Source organism: Fistularia commersonii, chromosome 25 (assembly GCF_037954325.1).
Source record: "Fistularia commersonii isolate RoL2024-O1a breed Wild chromosome 25, RoL_Fcom_v1.0, whole genome shotgun sequence".
Classification (NCBI taxonomy): Eukaryota; Metazoa; Chordata; class Actinopteri; order Syngnathiformes; family Fistulariidae; genus Fistularia; species Fistularia commersonii.
The window spans coordinates 2,995,001-3,020,809 of NC_141308.1; the positions used below are offsets into that span (position 1 = coordinate 2,995,001).

The 25,809-nt window shown below is 37.2% G+C and overlaps 1 protein-coding gene across 5 annotated transcripts in view; it reads right to left on the reverse strand.

The window, feature by feature from the left end:
• tnr (tenascin R (restrictin, janusin)) overlaps nucleotides 1-25,259 on the reverse strand; it is a 156,221-nt gene extending 130,962 nt beyond the window's left edge. For 3 of the 5 annotated variants that reach the window (XM_086172865.1, XM_086172868.1, XM_086172864.1), the window contains exon 1: nucleotides 24,956-25,259. In XM_086172865.1, the coding sequence (XP_086028991.1) occupies nucleotides 24,956-24,973 (18 nt within the window). In that variant the 5' untranslated portion in view covers nucleotides 24,974-25,259. Of the gene's footprint in view, nucleotides 1-24,769 lie in introns of all 5 variants that reach the window. The other 2 variants (XM_086172867.1, XM_086172866.1) reach the window with 1 other exon arrangement.
• Between the last annotated feature and the right edge of the window lie 550 nt (nucleotides 25,260-25,809).

The window sequence follows — 25,809 nt, forward strand, 5'->3', positions numbered from 1 at the left end:
ACTTTTCAACCTCCAGCACCCTTCATTTGGGCTCTGACACCTGTTTCTATGGCAACACTATCAATAGGGAACCAAATAGGGTCAGCAGGTCTCTCTTTCTCTTCCTCACTCTCCTTTGCACAGGTCCTGACATTTGAGGCTCCATCTCAGTGTGAACCAATTCCACTCAGAACAAACCTTTTCCTGTACATTTTCTCACATTTCTGAGTTCTCTCTCTCTGTTTTCTAAGGGAAAGTCAACTGATCAGTGCAGTCACAGCCTAAATATGCATCAGAAAGCCTCGGAACAGTTTTCTGTTCAGTTTTGATAAGGATTTGATAATGCACCATATAGAGAATATATAATATATTAATGTTCTTCTGATACACATGTTTTGTTTTGTTCATTGTGCATCCTTTAAAAATTTCTCACTTTAAGACATACGCTAATAATACATGTCAACCATAGAATTGAAAAAACAAACAAAAGGGCTTCGTTAGCTATAAGTCCAAATGAGTTCGCGGATTAACAGATATTCATTGAATGAATTGAGTTGTATGACAGCCTGGCATCTGGACAATACATCGATCTTGGACAATACCGTTTTAATTATGAAAAAAGCCTGAGTAAGGAATTGGACACTACGCATTTCTATATGATTGTGTTTTTGCAATTAGAATAATAATTACAGGAAACACATGTAAACAGAGACATTCTACTTTTCTTTAACCCTACTGTTTTGGGTACAAAATGATAAAGTTTTGTCACAGAATACATTTTCATTTTATAAAATTGAACTCGACAAGCCAATTGTCTACAACAGGCTGAACAAATCCTCATCCAAACATTAACATATGGAAAGAGATAATGCCTCCATTTCAACAGATATGCAAAAAGTGTCCCATAAATTGAGATGTGGTAAGGGCTGTGTCAATAGTAGTATCATTTGTTTTCATCTAGGAGGTGTCCATACCTACCCTGGTTTAATCTCATTCCCAGCAGCCTTCTGCAAACCTGATCGAGTCACACACTTCAGACAGACTGCCAATGACTGTATGACAGCCACCTGCCCATGTGTCCCCAACAGGGGAAGAGCTGCCAAAGCCAAATTGCACTGATTAGTTTATATCAGCATTTCAATTTCATTCCACTAAACACGGGGTTAATTTATAAAGGGAGTAGAGGAGGCATTTGTTACATGAAGAGTACAATCTGAACATGATCACCCCGATTTAATTGGTCCAACAATTTCTATGTGAAATGTTGAGAAAATTTAAATCCTCCGTGAAGCACAATTTTGATATGGATTCGCAAGTTGACTTGCTTATAACTGAATGGAAAGTTCACTGCTGAATTTCACTTTTCATGGTATCGTTATTCAATTGGGCACATGACAAAATAATATAATCTATCTATCCATCCATAGTCTGCCACTAATCCTGCACACAGGGTCACACGTGTGCTGTAGCCTTTCCCAGCTGTCATATGGCGAAAGGTGTGGTTCATCCTGGTCGGTGCGCCAGTCAGTCATATAAATGGTCAACCATTTATTCACATATTCACACTTATTGGCACATTCGTGTCACCAATTGCTAAACGCTTAAATAGCTAAGAAACTTTTTGTTTGTCTGTTTGTTTTTAAAAATTGAGAAATGTGTTGCCCACATTTTAGATGCTGATGCAAACTTTATTGAAGCTGATCACCTTATCATCAGAGCACAAAGGAAGAATATCACTGTGAACAGGGACAACACAGATGGTTTTGTTTTGATTGACCTCATTGCAGTCGCCAAAGTGCTCAGAGTAGAAAGTTATTATTAAGTCAAAGCGTGCAAAATCATCTGCTATTCTGAAGATCCAAAGTATATGGCCTGTGTAGCAGGTTCACGGCTCAAAGCAATCTTCTAATACTGCTCTCATGATTTAATAGATCTGGTTTAATCAAATATTAACATGAACAAAGATTTTATTAATATCCAGCTTTCTCAGTAACGGTGTTTGGATTCTTATGCTGATCTGAAGTAAATTATAACAGCAGTTTAACTGTTTGTGTGTGTTTGTGTAGTTGTGCGTTTGTGCATTTGAATGTGTGTGTGTGTGTGTGTGTGTGTGTGTTTGTATGTGTTTGTGTCGTGTCTGTAAAAATATACTTCATATACATCTTGGATTTTAGGCTTCAAGACCATCTCTGACTTGATCCTGATACCATTTACAGAAACTCAAAATAAAGTCCTGAATATATGTGCCTCCTAGTATTCTAACCACAAATGCGTGGTAATATAACTTAATTTCCTGATCAACACAGAACATCTTAAAGGCAACACAACTATTGTGTAAACTTTTCTGAAATAATCTTAAAATTCAAGTTTTGTTTTTGGTCTAATATTCATGACACAAAGCTGTTGGCATTGTGTTTATTAAAATGTAACAATATATTTCTTAGCACATCACTGGAATTGGAGCTGACAGGAAGGAGGTCTAGAGGAAGACCAAAGAGAAGATTTATGGACGTACTGAGAGAGGATATAAAGGTAGTTGGTGTGAGAATAGGGTTAGATAGAGAAGGTTGATTTACTGTGGCGACCCCTCAATGGATAACCGAAAGGAGAAGAAGAAGAAGAAGAAGAAGAAGATCACGGCAAAATAGCTCACTATACATTAGTATTATGATCATATGAACTATTAGTATGCACATGTAAATATGTACAAACTCTTGGCTGAAAAAAGAAGTTAGTATTAAGATATAAAGTTTTTTTATGTTTTTTATAATAAGATTCGAGCAAATATATATGTATATACACAGTATATCTCTGAGTGTGTGTGTGCATACATATATATATATGAATACTGTGTATTTATTTACAAAGAGAGAGGGAGAGAGATTGTTTAACTTGTTTTTTTTTTAACAACAGGGATATATGTCCCTATATCCCTGTATGCACATTTGGTAGTGTGCGGTGACATTGTGTGGGAAAGATGAAAAACCTGTGTTTTGATCAAGATGTAACCTGTACTTGAGGAAATGAGGATTAAATATAGATGTTATTTTTGGTGTGTGAAATGATGTGTGTGGTCTTGTGAGATTTATGTCTTCAACACACTGATGGTTTGTGGGAAAAAGATTTTATTGCATCTGGAGCACATTCTGTCAGCGATAAATAAGTGTTAACCACACATGACCCACATATACAGAAAACATGGTCAGACTAGCATCCGGTTTTAATGTGATACCTTTAGTTCATTCTTGCATTCATGATTGTGTTAGGGAGCATGTGAGGAACAAACCTGTCTCAAGTCCAACTTGATGATGAAATTGTAACACAAGCTGAGAAGATCAGGAATCAGGACTGGGTGATTTTGGCTTCTGTGATCGTGAAATCAAAATAATCAAAATAAACAGTGAATGCATCGAATGTTTGCTGTCATTTTGTTTTCATAAATGTAGTGCAGACTTCCTTCACACTTTCTTCACACTGTGCTGAGGTCAGTGTGGTAGTCACTTTAATTATCTACTTTTCATTATTTGTAACTGCTTTATGTGATTTGTACGGCATTTTCAATTCATTTTAAAGGTAATTGTATTCTTTTGCTGCCTCTTGGCCAGGACTTCCTTGAAAAAGAGGTTTTTAATCTCAATGGGACTTTCCTGATTAAATAAAGGAGAAATAAAATAAAAAGTAAAAAAAATATAAAGAGAACCTTACCAGATAAAAGTTGATTTTGAAGATTCAGACATTGAACATTCTAGCACAAAGAAAATGGAGAATTGCAAAACATAAAAACAAATGTTGTTTTTAAATCAAACAGTGAATGTGTTATAATAATATTAATAATCATGATCTGTTTGATCAAAGTAATCCTCAGAAATGGCTGGGCTCGGAACTCATTCATTACTTCATTATCTGTTACGCTTATCCTGGGGTCAGGGTCGCGGTGAGGTTCTTGACATTGGATTGGGATACACCCTGGACCTGTCGCCAGTCAATCACAGGGCCACATACAGATAAATACAGCCGTGCACTCTCTCACTCACACATCTGAGCAATTTAGTGTCTCCAGAACCCAGAGGAAACCTACATAGACACTGTGCCAACCGGTTCGGAAGTCATTAGTCAGTAACATAAAATATAATGTGCCTCAGTGTAGTAGGACTGAGGCCTACGATATTTTAAGAAAACTTCCCTCTTTTTTTAATTGTCAGTAGCACCATTTCTATGAATATTACAAACTAAATATCTCAACAACAAAAAAACGGACCTTCTGCATTTATTCAGGAAAAAAAGCTGTCTTGGATTCATCTGTTATTATTTTACAATGGTCATTATTATCTTCAGAAAAAAAAACTAAGAAAATAGCCAGTCATGCATTTTAAAGCACAATATCTATTTCACACATACTTTGTTTTACAATACCAGCATAATAACCAGCAGGGGTGGTGTTCTGAATGTAATGCACGTCACAGCTGCAGTGAACTTTCCATTACATGGACACACGCCAGATTCAACCGCTCCATATCAGGGGTCACTTTCTTTTTCAGGTGCCCTATTTCTATGAGGTCTACTAAAAAAAAAGTGTTATTCAGTACAAGTGCAAACATGCCTATGCAGGGCAGGCAAAAGTCACTATATATATTTTATAATAATATTTATATATTTTTCATAAACCATGAAGATTAGAAGGCTAACCAAAGGTGGAGTATAAAAATCCAGGCTTCCAGGCTTGGTGTCAGAAAAGAAGCAGAAGCTGTTCCAATTTCCATTGCAATATAAAACACAACACCTAATTTAACAACACACATAAAGAACTATTTTTTCCCTTTAATACAACAGCTTGGTAATTCGTTTACATCAAGCTCTGAAGGCTCAGATCAGAGCAGCTAAAAAACCATTGAACTACAGAGGGCTGCTACTGAAAGTCGTGCTGTCTCCTGCTCTGCGGCACATTTTGATTATCCATCAATGTGGAGATTCAGTTGTTCCAGGACATGACTGTCCTGCTCTGTTCAATGAAAACAAAACAGTGCCATCCCTGGAGGAGCTTAATGATCCGCAAACTGACACACACACACACACATGCACGCACTCGCATGCACGCATGCATGCACACATGCACAGACACCTACATACAAGCCGAAACATGCACAAACACGGACCCACATGGAGACAGCAGCTTATTGATCACTGTCAGATCTGTCTATAGACTGGAAACAAGCCTCTAAGCAACACAAAAATTAGAACACTGATGATTTATTAGTTAACACAGGCACGGCTGACACTGACACACAGTGTCCCTCATTTGGCACACTTGCACATATTCAGAGAATCACCAATAACATTTAACACACTCACTCAAATATACACAGAGTCGCAGACACATTAATTGACGGGTATGGAACAGTGAACAAGGAGTTCTTGTCTTTTTTTTTAATCATGTCTGGCAATGGACTACTCTGGATGAGTGTCTGGTTGTCTAAGAGAGAAAAACAGAGAACAAGGGAAAGAGAAAATCAAGCATGGCAACAAGAAAAACTCAAAGGGGCGAAAACCATGTGAACCATCTGACCCCAGAGCGTCATTGTGCCACGGAATAGTAACAATAACAAAAGCTGCAAAAGCCGTAGAGTGTGGTACGACATTTGGTAGACAAAGTGATTGGTCAGGTCAAAACCTGACAGCAAATATCGCCAAATATTTCCCGCGACAATGATGCATAGCCAGGTTTGCCAATCTGGCCACAGGACCAACACTGTGACACTGTGAAAGAAGGCGCCTGAGAAAAGGCTAGACATAAATGAAGAGGCAAGAAGTTGAAGATTGAATGAGAAAAGGAGGGTGGGGGAGAATGAATGAGGACAGATGCTGTCATCTTGATTAACACTGATTGTAACTAACAGCCAAATGACACAAAGGAACAAGAGAATTAATGTGCCTAGCCTCCAGAATTATCTGCAGAGACTGTTTTAGAGGTGCAGCCTTGCCCATTGGGTCGTTTTGCTTTATGGCTATCGCCATTTTGTGTTTTTATATATTACAGGGGTCATATTTAGTTAGGAGGGAACTGGCGCTTAGTGGGGGGTGGGGGGGGGGCTGATAACTTTATACAGAAGCTTTCCTGCTTTATCAATTGTCCTACTTACATAAGAACATATTTTAGAACATACATTTTTTTTTCTAAAATAATTTTGTTTTTAATTAACGAACGAATGCAGGGTTTGGGTTTTTTCAGGGTGACATCACTGAATGAGTTCTGCTCATCCATCATTTAGGCTTATATATTTACATTATAAGAAAATGGCTAGAGCGCTTTCATGTCCATGTCCACCATGAATAAATAATGTGATTGCTAACACACTTAGAACAATTTATGACAAGTTTAAATATGTCAAGTTGTTCTTCAACCAGATTTTATTATAGAATTGTTCTGTCCAATTTCTGTAGTCTCAAACTAGGAGTGTTTCATTCAAATTGTTGTTGAAGTGACCCATAGAAATTTGACTGAGTTGGGTTATTCATGAAATGTATGTATCATCTTGCAATGAATGAATTTACTAAACCAGCCTAATATTAAATCCATTCCCAAAGACATATGAGGCTTCTTAATGTTGGACTGATGGGTCAGACTTTTTGAAAGGTATCTACACTTGTCCTGCTGAATTTAGGAATTGAATGTCAAATTTTCTAGAGACATCCTCCACATTCTGGGGTCACATTTTTGAGATCTCTCTTACTTCTAATATCGCTGGAACCAGCATGGATTTCATCTTTCTGATCTCTTTCTATTTTCAGGCCTGTATTTTTCATAGTTTTTCATTCTCATTTTTGGACAAATTGCTTTATGGATCACTGTTCTGTTAAAAAAGACACCATTTGGAGACTTCACAGCTCCTACATGGGTTGCATCACCTTGATTTGAAGATTCTCCTGAGAAGAAATCAAAGACCTTGAAAAAAAGGGCTCCAGGGGAAGTGAATCATACCTTTGAAAAAGGATGAAGACAGTTTTTTTTTTAATCTTGTAAAACAAGCTATAACTATTTTTAACAGAAACCAACAATAAGTCCTTCTCGAATTTTTTTTCTCAATTTTAAAAGTCAATATTTAAAGGGAAATGGTAGATGCTACTAAATCAATAATTTTAGTAATGAAACCTAATAGTCATGATTTCAAAGTCTACAACCAACGGCAAATTTGATAAATTAATTGTATTTATGTGCGAGGAGTAATTTCCGTAGGAATGCTACATAGAGTAACATAGGGTTAAAGGGATTTTATAAATTACAGTTTGAAAGAAATGCTCAAAAACATTCAGGGAACTAGGTATAACAAGTTAGTAAATACTCACCAGTACTGCTTTCCTTGCCTTCAAAAGGCCAGCTTCCATCATAAATTACAAAGCGGAGGTGTATCCAACCAATACCAGTTCAGTTTAAGACTTACTACATTTAAACTAAAAGCTTAACTGCATTAAGCTCAAAGTTTCACTTTCCAGCAACAAATGTTAGCTAATTTAGGTCACACTCCAGGTTTTATAATGTTTTTGGCAGAACCAGTTGAGTGACGGGCAAATATTCATATTGCTTGATAGTGAAAAATGCTTGAAGACAACCAACAGCAATAGAATAAAGTGAACTGCTGGATTTACATTCACCGAACAGACATATTTTCCAAGGAGCAAACAGTTACTTATGTTATTTGTTTACGCAGGCTTTCTTTGTGATGTGAAGCTTTTATTTGAAATATAAAAAGATGTTTGTCAAAAAACCCATCAGAAAAGCTGAAAGTTTAAGTTACCCTAAAGATTATAAGCACTTCAGTCATCTCTCGTCCTCTTCCATCAACCACTCTAGGCCTAATACTACGTGCTTGGAGATTTGCACAGCCCGTGCATGATCCTGCAAATTGTCTCATAGATTTAATTTTATGATTGCAAATTGTTTGTCTTTAAATTGAAAATTACAGTCTGGTTCCGTGAAATCAGTGACTTGTGACAGAGGGGAGTAACTAAACAGGAAAAAGAAATACATTCAAAGGTTTTTTTTTTTGGATGACACTTATCTCATACTGCAATGTATGGTTACATTTGTAAACAGCAGAAGTGTTATGCAAGATCAAAACCCTTAAATGGGTCTTATATTGAAAGAACTGCAAGTGACAAAATATCATCCCTTCCACAGCGGACTGAAAGGTGAATGTGGCCTGGTCCATGTTTTGTTAATATGTGAATTCACCCAATTTCAAGCATGGCTAACTCAGTAAGATTCATGCATCGCATTTAAACATTCCCTCAGAAATAACATTTATCCAATTTGTTTCATAGCGTCCTGCTTCGGTGCCCTTCATTCACTTCTGCATGTAGTGGCCAACTTGAGTTGGGGGAAGATGTATTGGCAATGTAGACCAGTATATAATACCTTCATAATTAAACAAATGAAATTTGTTGGGGTTTGTACATTTAATTTAATATAATGTTTAAAAAAACATTAACAGTCTCGCAAAAATGTGTGCCCCCCAAAATGTAGTATAAGTTGTTTACATTTGATTGTTTTAACTTTCACTGAGCAAATAGGGTTTGCCTCTATGTAAAAATGGTGAGCTTTTGATTCGTTTAACAGTGATATTTTCTGACAACCCCATAGCTCCAAATAGTTAGTATTTCTAATATTTCACTTGAATAGTCACAAAGTTCAACACCAAAACCATAGAAGTGTGTCCTTATATACTGCGGTATGACGTTCGGCATTTAGAGAAGAGACTGAAATATTTACAATATGTGGATGTGAATTCAGGTAATATGTAAAAATTCAATGTTCAGCAATTATTGAGAGAAATATTATTGGAACTGTGCTTGATTGTTCCTCCTCTGAGGCTCTGATGTGTCTCAGTGAATTAAAATTGTCATTTTGAAAGGTGAATTTAAATGAACAGAAATTGATAATGGTATGTGGAGGGTTTTCACTACCACGGAATTCATTTTTATAATATTACAGAATGTACTGTTGTACTTTATTCATAGCATTGAGTCCCGTTTAACTGAAATAAGTACGAACAAATACAGTTTCAAAGTGATCTTCATATTCAGAGTTTTAAGTAACCGTACAAGGCCAAAGACAAATGACATATATGTATTACAAATACATATCTGCCATACTTGTACAACATGTGATTGCCATTTGATATTCACTTTACAATGAATCATTCAAATGTTCTGGGAACCCTAATTAATCATGTATTATCATTCTCTTGTTTTGGATTTTAATGGGCTGCGGTTTACGGCTTATCCCCCACAAAGAACATTTCTTTGCTCTGCCAAATACCTATTTGTTCTTTTTTTTTTTTTCCTGGCATTGCCTCCTTCTGAATGCTGCAACTGGATGCGACCCAGCTGCTGCTTGCCTATCTCAGCAGCAGCACACAATACAACACAGAACCAACCCAGATAAAACAACCAACCTTCTCCATCCTGCTACATTCTCAGCAAGTTTATGTTGCTAAATAGAAGTGAACTGGGTAATTAAACACCTTGTTTCATTGTTTGAGATGGACTATTCTCTGTCTCTCTCTCTCCATCCCTTTCTCTCTCTTTCTACTGCTATGCAATGTTTCTCATCAATTTACAAAAAGCATTTGGAGTGTTGTGTATAAGAAGATTTATGGATGTAGTGAGAGAGGATATGAACATAGTTGGTGTGAGAGAGGAGGATACAGAGAATAGGGTTAGATGGAGAAAGTTGATTTGTTGTGGCGACCCCTGAAGGGAAAAGCTGAAAGGAGAAGAAGAAAAGGAAGATTCAACGCGTTCTGTATATCGCACCCTTTTTCCATTCCTAAACAACACAGAATGTATCTGTATCGACGAATGCATAACACATGAGTCGGACATAGATGACGGAAAACACAAGGACAGTCTTCTTTTCCAGTCTCACATGACAGATGAGTTTTATAATGGTCATCTGGTCGAGGCAAATTTTTTCGCATGTTAGAATATGTGTTCCCTGATAGTAACAAAGTGAAAGTGACTGGCCATGTGTGTCAAATGACATTGGTCTAATGACAGTTGGGTATATTCCAACGTTAGTCATTCTTTTGTATAATAATCCTCATTTAACAAATAAAAACAAAACTGAGAAAAAAATATATTCTTTCTCCAACACTACTAAAACTATCTCCAACACATACTTATATTAATACTTATACTTATACTGAAGTCATATTTATTATTGGGAATCTCCATATTGTCTTCAAATGTAACATAAAACTCTTGTTGTGATCATTATCATGATGGGAGAGCCAGTGAAACGATGATCATTCAACCTATCCTAAAGAAATAAACAAAATTAGAAAATTTTAAATATCAAATGTATATATTGTTGTGTGTAATGTGATTAGGTCAGTGTCTGAGCTAGTTATGGATCTAAGATTGCCTTTCGAAAAATTACAGACTACTTTAATGCAATACATGCACAAGCCACACCACATAAAATGAGGTAAAATCAGCTGAGCGAAAAATAATTAAATTTTTAGGTCGGCAGTTCTTAACTTTTGTAAAATCCTAATCAAATCAGGTGAATAAATAAAGCTGAACATGTTTTTTGTTTGATTGTTTGTTGTTTTTTTGCAGGCAACTGCAGATGGAATGTATATCAACATCTTACAGCTCCTTTGCTATAGAATGTCAGCTATCCTTCTCGAAGATAGATGGACTGTTTACCTGCATGCAATTCAAGTTAAACTCAAATGTGACTGCTCAGTACTACTCAGAATACGACTGAAACCATGATATTGAGACATTATTACGTTATTACTAATACTCATTATTATTATCCACAACAATATACCGTTACATCGTAAAGGTATATCTAATAAATGCTCCAGAGGAGGAGAAAGTAAGATGTAACCGTCAAAGGTTACACTACACGCACCTTCATATCACACAATTCCAACCACCTTGAGCTGGTCCTACTTACCATACATGGGTAGCAAGTGTATAAGATTAACATTTTCTAATCCTAACTCCGAACTTTACAAGAAAACCAATTTCCAAATTTCTAGCCAGCTGCATCTTCCCTTTCTAGTAAATATAGACTCCATTACAGGAATTTAAGGAAAAGCATGAAACATATTTCTTATTTTGCAGCCTTATAAAATCATGGACTTCTTTTTACCTTGTTCACAGATAACAGCTCATGGTCTTTGAAAGAGGTGAGCTGTACTCATTAACCTGAGGTATGTCAGGCACAGGAATTTATACAAGTTGTTTCTCTGTAAAAGCTAATGCATTTTGGGGTCAAATATAATTCCTCTCCACTGAACACAAGTCTCATAATATTTTAAGTCAAGTCTGGCAAGCTTTGTCTACACGGTGGAAAGGAAGAAGAATCTCTGCAAGGTCTTTCGGTTCTCTCAGACAGGGAGTAGCTCCTTCTTTGATAAAAGACATTCGAGAAATTGGATTTTTTTCTTCATATCTGGAATGCCAACATAGTTATGTACCATTTGACCTATACAATTATACAATTGGAGCATTTTTTTAAGTCTTCAACAGAGAACATGAAGCCTCTGCTCTCGTGAAAATACAGGCAAGGCACCGCTTTTCTAACATTGCCATGAAACACAATGCTTTTTCAGAATCTTCACAGTACCTGGGGATGGTAAGATGACTACTTTCAACTATTTTACACATAATAACATAATCATTTTTGCAAAGAATTCACATGGTGAACAGTGACACAAGTTCATAATGAAACTTATATAACTTTTGATAAAATTTGCCAAGGTAAATTACATGTTTTGGTAGCCTAAAATAACTTTTCTTCCATCAAAGACACAATAACTATTAGGAGCAGGAAGGTTAATAGCAGCAGCCAGGTTGTTAGAGGACTATGCCCTCAGTGGAGGCATATTTTGGCCTATAACAGAATGCCTTGGAAAATAATTTCTTAAGATCATCTGTGAGAATTGCACACACAATGCTACATACTTATGTTTTTAGCCTAATGTACATAGTCTGGAAATGTGCATGTCTGAATGCACATTACTTTTTAATCATGTCAAGAGAATGTTGTATTGCTTTTTCCTTTTCTAAAAATGTGATTATCTGTCGCTGATCTAGTAAAGCCGCTTTGGATATAACAATGTTTACTCTATGGAATTCTTCCGTAAGGGTCTTTGGCCTGTCATAAAAGCCTATTTTTCAGAAAATTATGAACTTGTTAGCAGGTTGACAAAGAATGATTATGTCGATCTCCCTTGTTTTCCATGATAAGTAACCTTTGTTCGTTGAACTCTCTTAGGAATGTATGATTCTTACTGTTTGTACAGATTGGCTAAAGCAAAGACAGGACTGCTGACACGGAAAGCTTTACACTGCTAGACCGAAACAAATTAATATCATCACTACATTTACTTAGGAAAGCCGCACTTTAATTTCAGTCATTAATAGATGTTTAATTTAACATGACATCCTTCTTTTAAGCTACTTGTAAATGTTAACTCATCAACCCCTTAACACTGAGTCACATGTAGACACCAATATTGCTATCAGACACACACAGTAATCATAATCGAGAACACGCATACTCGTTTCTTGTAATCAGTCTATCAACTGCGCAGAGAAAGTTAGAGAGGAATGTGAGGGGACTCAACAATTCATGGAACATCAATGTGTCCAATGACTACTGTCTGTTTAAGTGGAATTGACTTCTGCTCATTTCCCAAATTACCCATATCTGACTGGCCCACCGCTGCAGGGGCTACAGGAAGCACAGGGACAGAAAGAGTCTCTTTCACACACACTCTCTCCATTTCTCCATTTCTCTGCAGGAAATCAATGATGTCTGCTTAATTATTGGGTGAATTTAATCAGCAGCACAGCAGTACTTACTGTCTTGTGACCCAGAAGCTGTCAGCTGCCGTCATTCAATCTCCAACTGTGTCCTGATACCACCGGCAGAATTAAAAGTACGACAATTTTATTGCAGTAGAGTTGGTGTAGATGTTACAGGAACTCTGCCCCTGCAATGTGGTGATAGAATACTTAGGGTGTCGGAGTGCGCAGGTGCTGTTTGTAACTTCAAATGCCTGATTTTATTAAATATTACTACAAATATCTATATTTATGGCCCAGCCCGCAGTGTACTGGTAAAGGACTCGTCATGCCAGAAATGAGACCTCCACAGATAAATCATTAATATGTATATTTTTTTAAGCGTCAATGCATTGTAAACCAAAGCAAACCATTCTTATATTTTGAAGACATCACTGTTACTGAATAGTTGCTTCATGGCGAGCAAGAGATACTGATTGCACAAGCAATCGTGTGTCACTGAGAGGCTAACCATTCAACTTGTCTAATGTTGCCTTAATGTGACTAATTTGGAGACGTGTCGTGAACATACAATAACATAATTTGGTCGTGGATGGATGCAAAACTTTGGCAGTCGTCAAATTACTACATTAATCATATTATTTGCATTTGAAGAGAAGATATCCCCTGACTGCAGGTGATATGTCATTTTTCTCATAATTTTGGAATAAATCAGTGTTCATTAAGGTGCGTACTCTTTACAAAACCAGAACTAATTGAATCCAAGGTGTATGAATACAAAAATCAATTCGATTTCAGTGTTTTTCAAGGCATATCTTCAACCTTCACCTGAAACAAATAACAAAGCCCTACATATTTTGCCTCATATTTGCAAAAAGCAAAGATAGGGTCTGATCAATCCGAGCTCTAACAAAATAATGAAGGGTCAGATACTAAATTCAAATACTATAAAAAAACACTTCATTTTATGTCAAATGAAAGTTTGAGCAATGTAATGTTGTTGAAAATGATGCTGGGAAATAAATCACATTTGGTACGGTCATCATTGCATACAGTAATGTAAAATGTGTGGAATCTGTGTGGAATAATGTTGTACGAAACAAAGAGGGCACCAAAAATTTAAAACCACTCAACTGTAAGAGAAGGTTTTTGGAGGGGTTCGTTTGAGACCTAATTAATGCACAAAGGGAATCGGCACAGGATGCACAGCCTTATTTATCTGTAGCGCCCTGCGGCAAACATCACTGAAATGACCATTGGCATCTAGAAAAGGAAATTATCTTGACCCTGGCCTCATCAAAAATCACTATTGCTATGATTTTGGGATCATGATTATCAAACACAGTAAGTCACTGATGTGTCATTCATATGAATGTACTGGTGTTAAGGTTTCACAAAACCACTGAGATTCCACAAGGATAAGTCTTGTATTTGATTGTTGCATCAGTCTCCAGAACTCAAATTTTTTTTAAGAAGTTTTTTAAGTGTTGAAATTGAAATGCAACTATTATCTTCTTTAGTGACACCCTCTCTAAATGGAGAATGCCTGCCAGACATTGGAAACGATGCACCGTAAAGCTGTTTGACCAATGTCATTAACTAAAGGAGATAAAATGTTGCCAATAATATAATTTCTGGTTCAATGAGCAACCCAATAAAAAACTGTCTTAACTTTTCCTCTCCTAATGGGCCTGCCTGGCAAGTGTGTGCACAGAAATGTGAGCTATATAAATAAACCACATGGCACTGAATTAAGTAGCGTTGACTCGAACACCTTAACACTAACTAAGCATAGCAAACCGGTGCCATCTTACCTATATTTTTTTTTTTTTCAAAGACAAATTATTCCTTTAGGGTTTGACATTGCATAGATTGATACAGTAACTTCACAACCATCAAGCAGCGATGGGGAATGACAACACAGATCTCTATGAAGGCAGCATATGCTGCATTTATAACCAAAGCGAATTGAAATGTAATACTACAATAGTTTATCAGTAATCATGTATAAATGATTACACAAAGTCCAAAATCTAATTGAAATTGGATTAATCATCCAAACCGGCATTCATTTCTTCATTGCTTATACGGCTTATCCAGTTCTCGGGATTACTGAGGGACGCTTGAGCCTATCTAAGCTGTCGTTGGACTAAAGTGGGGTTCATCCCGGACCAGTCAACCTGTCCCATCACTGGGCCACATAGAGAGATATACAACCGATCTCTAATTTAGACATCTTAGCGATTTAGAATTTCCTATTTTTGTGACTGTCCGAGGAGACCGGGAACTCAGAGGAAACCCACGCAGACACAGAGAGAACATGCAAACTTCTCACAGAAAGGCCCCCTATCAGACTCTAACCAGGGTCTTTCTTGCTGTGAGGCCAAGCATCCGCATACCGACCTCTATATTTTAATTTAAACAAAATTACTTATTTATCTATTTACTTATGTATTTATTATCTAGTACATGAGCAATGGTTCACATCACATTTATCCCCAGTGATTGAAAAGGAACTTCACACAGAAAGGCCCAATGTTAGAAATGAACCAGGACTCCTCTTGCTTTGAGCAGAAGGGTTAACCACTGTGCCACTGTGCCACATTTAATCAACCAACCCTAACATGAAATGGCTTTTAAAGTATTCCCTTTCCTAATTATGAGATGCAGCAATTACATAACATGAAAAAATTACTCATTGCTCATACTCATTTCAGTTAATTTAAGATATACAGTATATGTTCTTTAGTCTCTGGTTTATGAAATAGAGTATGAGTCAAAGCATGTCATACATATAAGAGAATCATGGTCTGTTATTTGGACAAACTGTGATTTAATTATGGACCACAGCAGAAAACTAGAAACTTACTATACTTGAAATATTTGGGATATTGATTTACCTAACTTTGTTGGTATGATTGGTAATATGTGGGAATTATATAAGGGAATAATAAACTCAGAAATTAGAAGAAATTTGATAAATACACAAATGGAAACTTCAGCATCACAACGGCCTATTAAAAGGAATACAGTATCAATAAGGAACCAATAGATCCTTGTCTTCTTTATTGCCTCCTTTCTCCCAGCACATCTGACGCTACCGATAGTCTCCCTTTTTCTTGTTGTTGAGCTAAACCTCCAGTTCCCCTGGTTACATACTCAGGCCAGAAAAGGTATAATTTGTAAAAATAAAAGTCTCAACCCCTGTCCTCTCTATTGTAATGTACATCTGTCGACACAACTGAAAGTCACTCACTTGGTGATACCTATTTTCAGAACCTTGCATTTTAATAGACAAATGTTGATGTATTGTTTTGAGATCTTATGACTCCTATAATGAATTTTTAAAAATCTTTCTTTGACATTTGCATTCCAGGAGCATAAAACCCTTTAAATCAGGCTTGCTTTGTGCTGGATTGTTTAAAGGTCATTTCTGATGTTTAAAGTGTACATCCTCAGGGGTAAGCAACAACCTAACAATGACACTGGAGGTCATGCGACAGTAGGACACTGTGACAACCTTTTGAAAAAGGTTGAATTTTACGTTGACTGAGTTGAAGTTATTCCACTGTAACAATGAAGAAATATTGATTCACATATTGCAATTCAAGTGATATCATTTCAAGCAGTTGACCCTGTTATTGGGTACGTCTTGTACAAACCGACCGAGAAAAGCTGTGTTTTGCATAATAATAAGAAAATCTCATCAAAATACATATTAAAAGGAAGTATGCAAATTGGGCAATTGGACCAGTTATAATTGCTCAGTATGTGACGGGAATGAAAATGGCTCTTGGCATAAACTAAGGACATAATAAGGTATGACATCATTTTGTTAAATTGCAACGATGGAAAGTTCATTGGACAACGATCGTTTGCTGCTGCAATTGTGTGAAGGTCTAGGTCTTGGTGACCTGTACCAGACAGATAACATTGAAATGTGTTTTTGTACCTGTATGTACCTTTTATCGTATTTATTCTATCTAAAAAGCCTGAATCTTTTGGAGCAAAATAAGACTAAAAAGAAATAAGACTTTTCATAATCACTGAAATACAGTTGTGTCATCATGAGTCATGGAAAATGGAAATAGAGGTGCGAAATCCACCTACACATCGTTCTCGATTTGCATTCGTACTTAGACTCTGCGCTTAATGGCAAACATTTTCATACAAATTCTAGCATGCTGCATGATATTTATATGATCTATCGTAGTTCTGTTTCTACTTGTAATGATAATTGATTCATTGCATCGCTGCATGGTTGCATGGTTGCTGCCTCAATACTGTGCTATACACACTCTGCTGACCTTGCACTTGATAGCATTGGAATGAGAATTAATAACAAGAAATAAGAGTAATTTAGAGCGCTTTTACATTTGTAGTCCCTGGCCATAGTCGGAATCACTGAGTTGCATATTTATAGGTAATCGATGAGTTTTTATACATTACCAACTTATACTATGACGATATAATATGTTTAAAAAGTGAGCAAATTGCCCTTGAAATGTGGCATCTATATTGCATATTTTGGCCGCAATGTGCCTCAACACCTCACACAGAAAATCTACATTAATTCTAAACATTTTTCAAAATTAGACCTTTCCAGAATAATTCAGAGTTTGAGATTTATGGGAGTCTGTTTGTATAATGAAAAGTAATAAATAAAAGACATCCATTTGAAGACAAGTTTGCTATCACAGTAAGAGTTTGAAACTTTAAAATGTCTGGTCAACTTGGCTAAAAACTAGAATTGTTTAGTTATTTCCAATTTCATCGTCATTATTTATTCATCCATAGGTCATCGGTTAAATTCACATTGTGTGTTCATTGTTCATTTAAGAGTTTATAATGGAGTCCAGACCATCCAAAGGTGAAGGAGTCAACATTTTTACTCAGTCAATGAGTTATAATAATTAATTAAAATCAAAAATTATAATTATAAACTCAAATTACCAATTATGCATATTTTGCCTGAAAAGACTGAGCCTAGTCGTGTATTTGTTGAATCATTTGTGCAACATGTTTCCGGCGTACATAGTTCGATATCGCTTCCTAAAATGTGTCAGAGCACTGGAGCCTTAGATAATCCCGTCAACCAGATAACAAGCAGCATCTTCCTCTCTCAGCAGCATAAGATTTGTATGGACAGTTTTGTAGCATATTTACCCTTCAGCTAAAGGTGTCTCTTGAGCTGATATGTCTATATATCTCTACATCTTTCACAGGTGGCCCAGAGGGGGCTCAAGCCTGAACTTTCAGCTTTTTACTTCACAGTAAGAAAAAATCAACTAGTATCAGAGATCATCTAGAACAGGACAAGCACGCAGGAGTGTGTGCATGTGTGATCGCACACACACCTATGTTTCTAACACAAGCACACAGTAGCACCGAGGGATTTGAGACGCGCTGTAAATATTTTGAATACACATATCTGAAGAAGAGGTTGAAAGAGATGGATGACCTTTAAAGACTATTTCCCAGAGTAGTCACTCACCTGGAAAAGCAGGCGAGAATAAGGGAGATAAAGAAGGAAACGGTGAAAGGAATTGAGAGTAAGCAAAAAAAAAAGGTAGAGAAGGAAAGACAAAAGGACAAAAGGAGAAGAAATTGTATATGACCGTTGAAATCGAAAAGTTGCGATGTTGGGTTTTAGGCGAGATGGCTAAAGGGGATAGGTAACATGGCCTGCTGGAATATTAGAACTCTGCAGGGATCTGGAGGGTTGAGAATAAAAATAAAACATATCAGGCATATCCCAGCAAGATGGATGAGGCAGGCACTTGCTCAAACAGATACAGGCATGTGGCGTAGCTAGCTCATGCCATGGTTTCAGAAAATCGGAATATTTAGCAAACAGTAGCAAGCACATTTTCATTTTCTCCAATACTGGACTCTGGATTCTTTCTTACGTAAATTGGCAAAAGATGCAATCGCCCCATCTGGGAATTTTGTCACATTGTAGGGTCCTGATAGCCACAATCCTGACAACTTTTCAACACTTGCTATGTATATGCAGCAACATTAGGCATATACTTTTTAAAACAGATCCATGCAGCTGTTTTTCTTCAGTAAATCTTCATGATATCCAGCACCAACCAGGTTAAAGGACAATCAGCTGGACTGTTAATCAGAAAGTATGAAGACAGTAAGTCCTTCCTGAGTGATAGGGAATGCATCAGAGGTTACGCTTTATGACAGCCCCCCCCCCCCCCCCCCAATTCATGTATTTTTCCTCATCTCAGCACTCTCACTGTATACCGCTTGGGGGCCAGGTTTGTGAAATTTATCACATTTCCCAGGACAACTCCTTTGCAGTGCATATAGCAAATACTTCTGTTTTATCAGCCGTTCTGTCAGAATATAATTGCTTTTCCTCATCTACTTTTATTTAATAGGAAACAGAGAGGTGGTCTTGCTCTCTGTGTGAGATTCAAGGCCATCAGACAGGCAAGTGTCTCGATAAGATAAGCCTGACTGGCACATTTATCCATCTGCTGTTAATAAAGTGCCTTGTGGTCAAGAGATCAGCTGTGGAGGATTTTGTTATTTGCCGATGGCACTGTCTACCATTTGCATTTAGGTTCAAGAGCACATCATCAGAATGAACGAAAAAAATAAAGGAAGAGGCCACTAATTGAAAGTTCTAATAAGAAAATTCACATTAGCTGTAGATCCAATATAGTTAAAAGAAAATTGGTCAGACAGTGTGACATATTACCCTAAAAAATTCTACAGAGCAAAAGGGAACATAAAAAAATTAAAGTCAAAAAATCTTTTATTAAAGAACCCCTTGAATAGGTATCAAGCTTTTGACCTTACTTCAGATTCAGCAAGTTATATTAAGACCGGTTTATAAAAATTATAATCGTTCATTCACTTTATACACCTCTTATCCTGCACTCAGGGTTGCGGTGGGGCAGGATCCAATCTCAGCTGTCATTGAATGAAAGACGGGGTACAGCAGTCATCCGTCAATCACAAGACCCCATATAGAGACACATGTTCTTCAATTAACCTGTGGAAGGAAAATTCCCATGCAGACAGAGTGATAACCTGCTAACTCCAAACAAAAAAAAGTACCAGTCAGGCAGAATTGTGAACCACTGCACAACCATATTGCCCCTAACAACCAATAAAAATGTTTCCAAAGCAATGCTGAACTCTGAGCACATCAGCCCGGTAAATATATATGGCTTCTGTCACTGTGTCATATTCAGGCCTGCTGCAGTCTGTTTCATCAAGGGTGGAGCCACACACACACACCCACACACACACATACATACACACACAAAGCCACTGTGGTGGCAGTAATGGACAATGAACCAAGTGATGTGAAAGTGAAGTAAACAGCCCTTGCTTTTGAGGGTAACAACCATTGTTCAGTTATATTTGTGTAAATCCAGTTTTTCACACACACAGTCACATACACGCACACACAACCACACAACCAATCAACAATCCTTAGAAGGAGAACCACTTCTTGCCGACTACCTCGCTAATAAGACAAATACACCGTCAGTACGAAATGTTTTAGTTACTTTGCTTTTGTGAACTTAATTGCTGCTTTTATAGACACAATACAATGTCAATATCAAACCATAAAACCCACAACGAGATCATTTAGTCTGATGAAAAAAAAATAAAAAAATTAAATTTGCAACAGAATTGATATTTAAAAACGCGGAGTTCATGTACAGAGTACAGTTTTAAAAAAACATTGTCACAAGTTGCTTTCAAGGGGGTAATAAAGGTAGAGAAATAATTAAACAGTGCTTCGGGCGGAGATTTTCAATCTCTGTGCCGTGACTGCCTTTTTACCGAACTTCCTTCTTCTGCGCAGCGTCTGATGGATGATTCAGTTGCTAATGAGCGCTAGATTTGTCTACATTCAGGATCTTACTAACAATAATTAATGATGGTAGCTCAGTTAACACAGTAACCAGTGGCAAAAGAAAAACAACAATTATGAATGAAGTATAGTGTGAATTATTAATTACCACAATGATGATTGCAATCATTTTCCGTTTCTCCCACACGCACAAATAAACACAAATGATTTGGAAGGGAGAAATGGAAGTTTTGAAGATAATCCTGGTTGGCAGGAGGAGTGTGGAAAAAAAATTTAATAAATGCCACCTGCTTTATAAGCAATTGAGGGAGATTGTATTCATTTGCAATTTAATTAAACTACCCAAAGTCTTATCCAGACCTTAACAATGCAAACAGGAAACTTGAAATAGAAACAATATTTAAATCATTCTAAAATCCTTTTGTCAGTTCGTTTTGTGCTGAATTTAAGTGTTACGGTAGTTATAATCACATCTTGGTAATTTTGGCATATGCTCACAATAAACACAGCATTTTTTTCCTAATGCAGCATGTCATTACTTCAGATGGTAGGATAAATCAATATGCCATTGGTCTACCACTCGCTGATCTGAAAGTGCAATATAGAGAACAGTCATTTCAGTTTATTTTATAACAGGAGAATTCTAAACTACCAGTAGATTCAGTCTGCTGATGCAACTTTCATCTCCTTTAAGGCACATTTATAAGCTGATGTGTGTTGTCAGGTTTATCCTGAATCCAGAAAAATAATTTTCTTTTGAAACGTCTGGAAGAAAATATACAGTAAATGCCGCTAACAAGCAAAAAATCTGAATCTAAATTACAATGGTCTCTGAAAAATAATTTCTAAATGCATAACAAAAAACAAAACAAAAAACAAACATGTCAGGATCATAATAACATGCTCCGTCTGAAATTGCTGGCAACGGTTGCGTTAGTATGTGTCTGACTCCACTCATTCAGCAGTTACAAAACAAGTCACAGATGCAGCAAAATAGAACAAAAGATGTCAATATTTAACATTATTACTGAGAAACATGTCAAACTAAACGACGCCACAAAGTAGGCCCAGCTTTAAAATACTTTGACAAACAGGCAATAAGAGTGTATTTTCCATCAAGTCTATTTTCCATCAAGCACCAGGGTCTGCTGTATATGACTGCAATTTATGTATATGAGTTAAATGGATTATTTGATTTTATTAGCAGCAGGACCTTTCTGCTTCTGAAGCATTAGATTGTCCAGGGTGAGAGGAACTATACGATCAGAACACCGGGGCTTCATCCACTCTTGATTTGAGAAACACCCAGAACTCATCTAAGCATCTCAGGAGGTAACCTTTTGGCTCAAGTCCATGGCACTTAATACTGAGCTTGACGCAGTACAGTAAGGATCAGACAGAAATATTGGTTTTGCCCAGCAAGGATTTAACTATTGGAAAAAGGGTAGGGAAACAGGTCATCTAGTAAAGGTGTATCTATGCATTATCATTAAAAATGTATGTATCCTGGTCTCAAAGGAAGCCAAACAGAATTTGTGAAAAGAAAAATTAGTGTGGAAGTGGGTATGACTTTGAATAAATAATGATAAACAAATTACAATATATTTAGCCTGGAAGAGAAAAATGCAAAAATATGTATTCAGAAAGCTATTCTTGATGAAAGTAAGCTTTTCTTGGAATCTATAGTATCCCGGTTTCACTGTCCTTTACAAATACATCATCAGATTTAAGTCGTCATCAAGCCAATAAGGTTTCTAGTGGCTTTCAAATAAATAAATGACTGTAGAAACCATTGATGATGTTTGGCATCAAATAATACTAAATGTTTTCGTCAAAGAAGTCATATTACAAGTAGTTGTTGATCTAGCGGCTTTTCTTTTTTGCCGCCTATGTAGAGCAATTAGAAACATATCAAATAGAAATTCTACTAACATCTACTAATGGTTAGAACATTAAGTGTGCAGAATTTAGTGCAAGACCAATCCTTAGGAAGCTCACAAAGTCACAGATAATTCATTTGAGTAAGCGATAGATTTTCGGGTGTACAGCTCAAACAGCAGTTTACACTTATAAGGCACAAAAAATTATTTAAAAAAATTAATCAAAGCAAAGAGCTATAAAAAGAGAGGGTCATGTCTCCAAGGTGAACAAAAACATGAACAGAAATTGTTGCGATGGACCTTCTTGAATGCTAACTATTTTCATCTGAAATTCAAATGGGCTACTGCGTTAATGATGTGTGCATAGCACTTTTTCTAATGTAGAGGTGACCAAATAAATAAGTTTAAGTTAACAAGGCTGCATTCTTTAAGCACCGAGAACCACGATAATCTTCATGGATTTCCAGATAGTGTTGGATGCAAATTTTTAAGCTCTGAATAATTTGCTCCTGAAGCTGTATCCTACACTGTTTGCACATGTCATCCGTGACGATTCACCTGAGTTGCAAATCTTTAGCCTGATGGGTAATAAATTTGATATTATTGTTTTAATAGCTATGGCTGCCAGTCATAGAACCAACAATATCAATGCGTTTTACAGATTAGAACTGATGTTTCTTCTTGTGCTTGTGTTTGTTCATACAGTGTGTGACAAAGAGTGACAGAAAAGGACTAATAAACTGAGTAAACAGCGAGCGAAAAGGTAACAGTAAAACCTACCTGAGAATCATACAGCATCTTAGTATGAGAGTTGAGAAGAATTTAAAAGGGGCTTTCTGCAAGAGATGATGGATCCAATGAATGATACCCTAATGCATGACTTCATGCTGCCTACACACGTACTACTGTAGCTTGGAATAATTATCCGCGGCATTAAATGTTCAGCTTTTGCTTTTAATATGGGAACTGAATTGATTTCTTTCTGGTTTTCACAGGCGCTGCTGTTTTCTGTCAGTCCGTCACTCTTTCTCTGCTCATGTCCCTTGTACAACACCATCACTTTCAACATCATGTCACGACCCCACACCTCCTGCTCCACTCCCCTTACCTGTTCCCTTGCCGTGTCTGTGGACAATATGTCTCTATGAGTTTGACAAATTAAAGCAACTCGATATATGGCGATAGCCTTCACGGGATGGAGGGAAAGAGGAACACTGATGGGGGAGGTTCTGTGTTAGGAAGAGAAATGAGGACTGAAACAGACATGCACTTAGAAATGATTGTTCATAGTGTGCACAGGAAGAGGAATACAAATTATGGAAAACAAAGAATATTTATTCTGTGGGGTTACTAGGAGAAATGCTCTTCATAAAGACTATGTCTTAGGATGTCACCATATTTCTTGAGGAGTCAATGCGACTCAAACACACTGAGCTGTAAAGAAGGTTAAATAAGACTTGTCTTTGTAAGCATTTCACTGTTGAATTGCCAAGAGTTTCTGTGAACATTTGGCAAACCACACAGGCCAATGCTAATGGAAAGAAAATCTGTTTGATTATTAATAGTTTGGTATTTAGTTTGATTATTTAGGAAAAATGGGAGATCTTTAACAGCTCTGATGGAAGAAATGGAGTTTGAAGGCACCATTGAATTTCAGTTCAGAAATAAGAAAAATGAAATCCAGTTTCATTTCAACAGACTAATTGAATAATTTCTTAGGGAAACTGCTCCCCGGGTGGAGGAAAGTCCAATTGACAGTGTGTTTTCTAAAGAAAATAAAGTGCAATATGAAAAGAAATTAAAGTCTCCATAAAGATATCTTTGAAAAAAATTGCTTTTCAATTCCAGCTGATATTTCCATTCATTTTCTCAAAGCTTTGCAATGAAATTGCAAAAGTGGAAGCAATTGAAGAACATGTTCTACAACACGTTTTGTCGAATACCCACAGATGCACTTCAGCTTAAATAACCTATGCACGGCACACACAAAAATAAACACGAACAAACACACAATATAAAGGTTCTGTTGTGCGTCTGCATATCGTGATTGTAAAGTTCACCGGCCATTAAACCGTAATGACTTAAAATGCTCAATAGCATGACTTGCGCATGCAAAGAATAAAACATCCAGAGAGAAGGTACCAAACTCACGCATAATTACACGCTTAGCACAAAGATAAGATGAGAATGCACCTGCTGAATACAGATCCCCACTCCACACAAGCATAAGTTCACTCACCTGGGTTGAGTGACTGGCTGAAAGCTGTTGAACTGGCCTTGGGAGTAAAAAAAAAAAAAAAAAAAAAAAAAAAGAAAAGAAGGGAAAGAAATTGTTCTTCCCCTCACTCTCTTCACTCTCTTGGTGCCTTTAGGCTTTGCTTTTCTCTCACTGTGGCAGTGCACAGATGTCCTGCGGACTGCTCACCCTTTGATGCAAGTGCATCAATCGCTCAGCCAACTGCTACGCGGTCCTGCTGTTCTCAGACTCAGATGTGTCCCCCGCTTTGCACCGCTCGCTCTGCCTCACTCAGCTGCAGTCGAAAATATGAGGACGGCCAGCTTGGTTGAGCGCCGCTCCTCTCTCTCCCAGTCTCTGGTGGGCTGAGCTGAGCTGAGCTGAGCTGAGGTGCACTCTCTCTCCCTTTCTCTCTCTATGTCTCTCCCTCTCTCTTACTCTCTCTTTCTCTGGTTATGTGCCACTACGATGCACACTCTCACTATCTCTTCACTCTGTCACTCTTCCACTGAACTGGATTGATGCATGTTCCCTAACCATCCTTTTTCTGCTTTTTCCATTGATTTCTTGATCTTTCTCTCTCTATTGATCGATGTGTCTGTGTCACTGCTCGTGCAGCCCCTAGTGGTTGGCTTCTTTCCATGCTGCCCGCAATAAAAAAAAAAGGACAGAGGGCTACATGATATTGGACAAGGAATGGCGTCCAGACTTGAATGCATAACAGCACCCGCCATGCAGTGGAGAAAGTGAAAAAAAAATTATATTATGATCAATTAATTAAAATAGCATTTGGCCTTTTGACAGACGAGCACACAATAAAACAGGGGGACAGGTCGACACCGTGCAGGCCACCATGGATAAAACTATCGCATCTGATCACATTAGAGTCTATCTGTTTCTTTGATTTCAGCCTCCTCTTCTCCTCTGTCCTCTTTTTTCCCATCTGTGACCCAGAATTTGATCCTAAGCTTCCATCATGACTCAATTCCTTGGACGCATCTAAAGCAGAGAGGGGCCAAAAGAGAGGAGGCTCACTGGAGGAG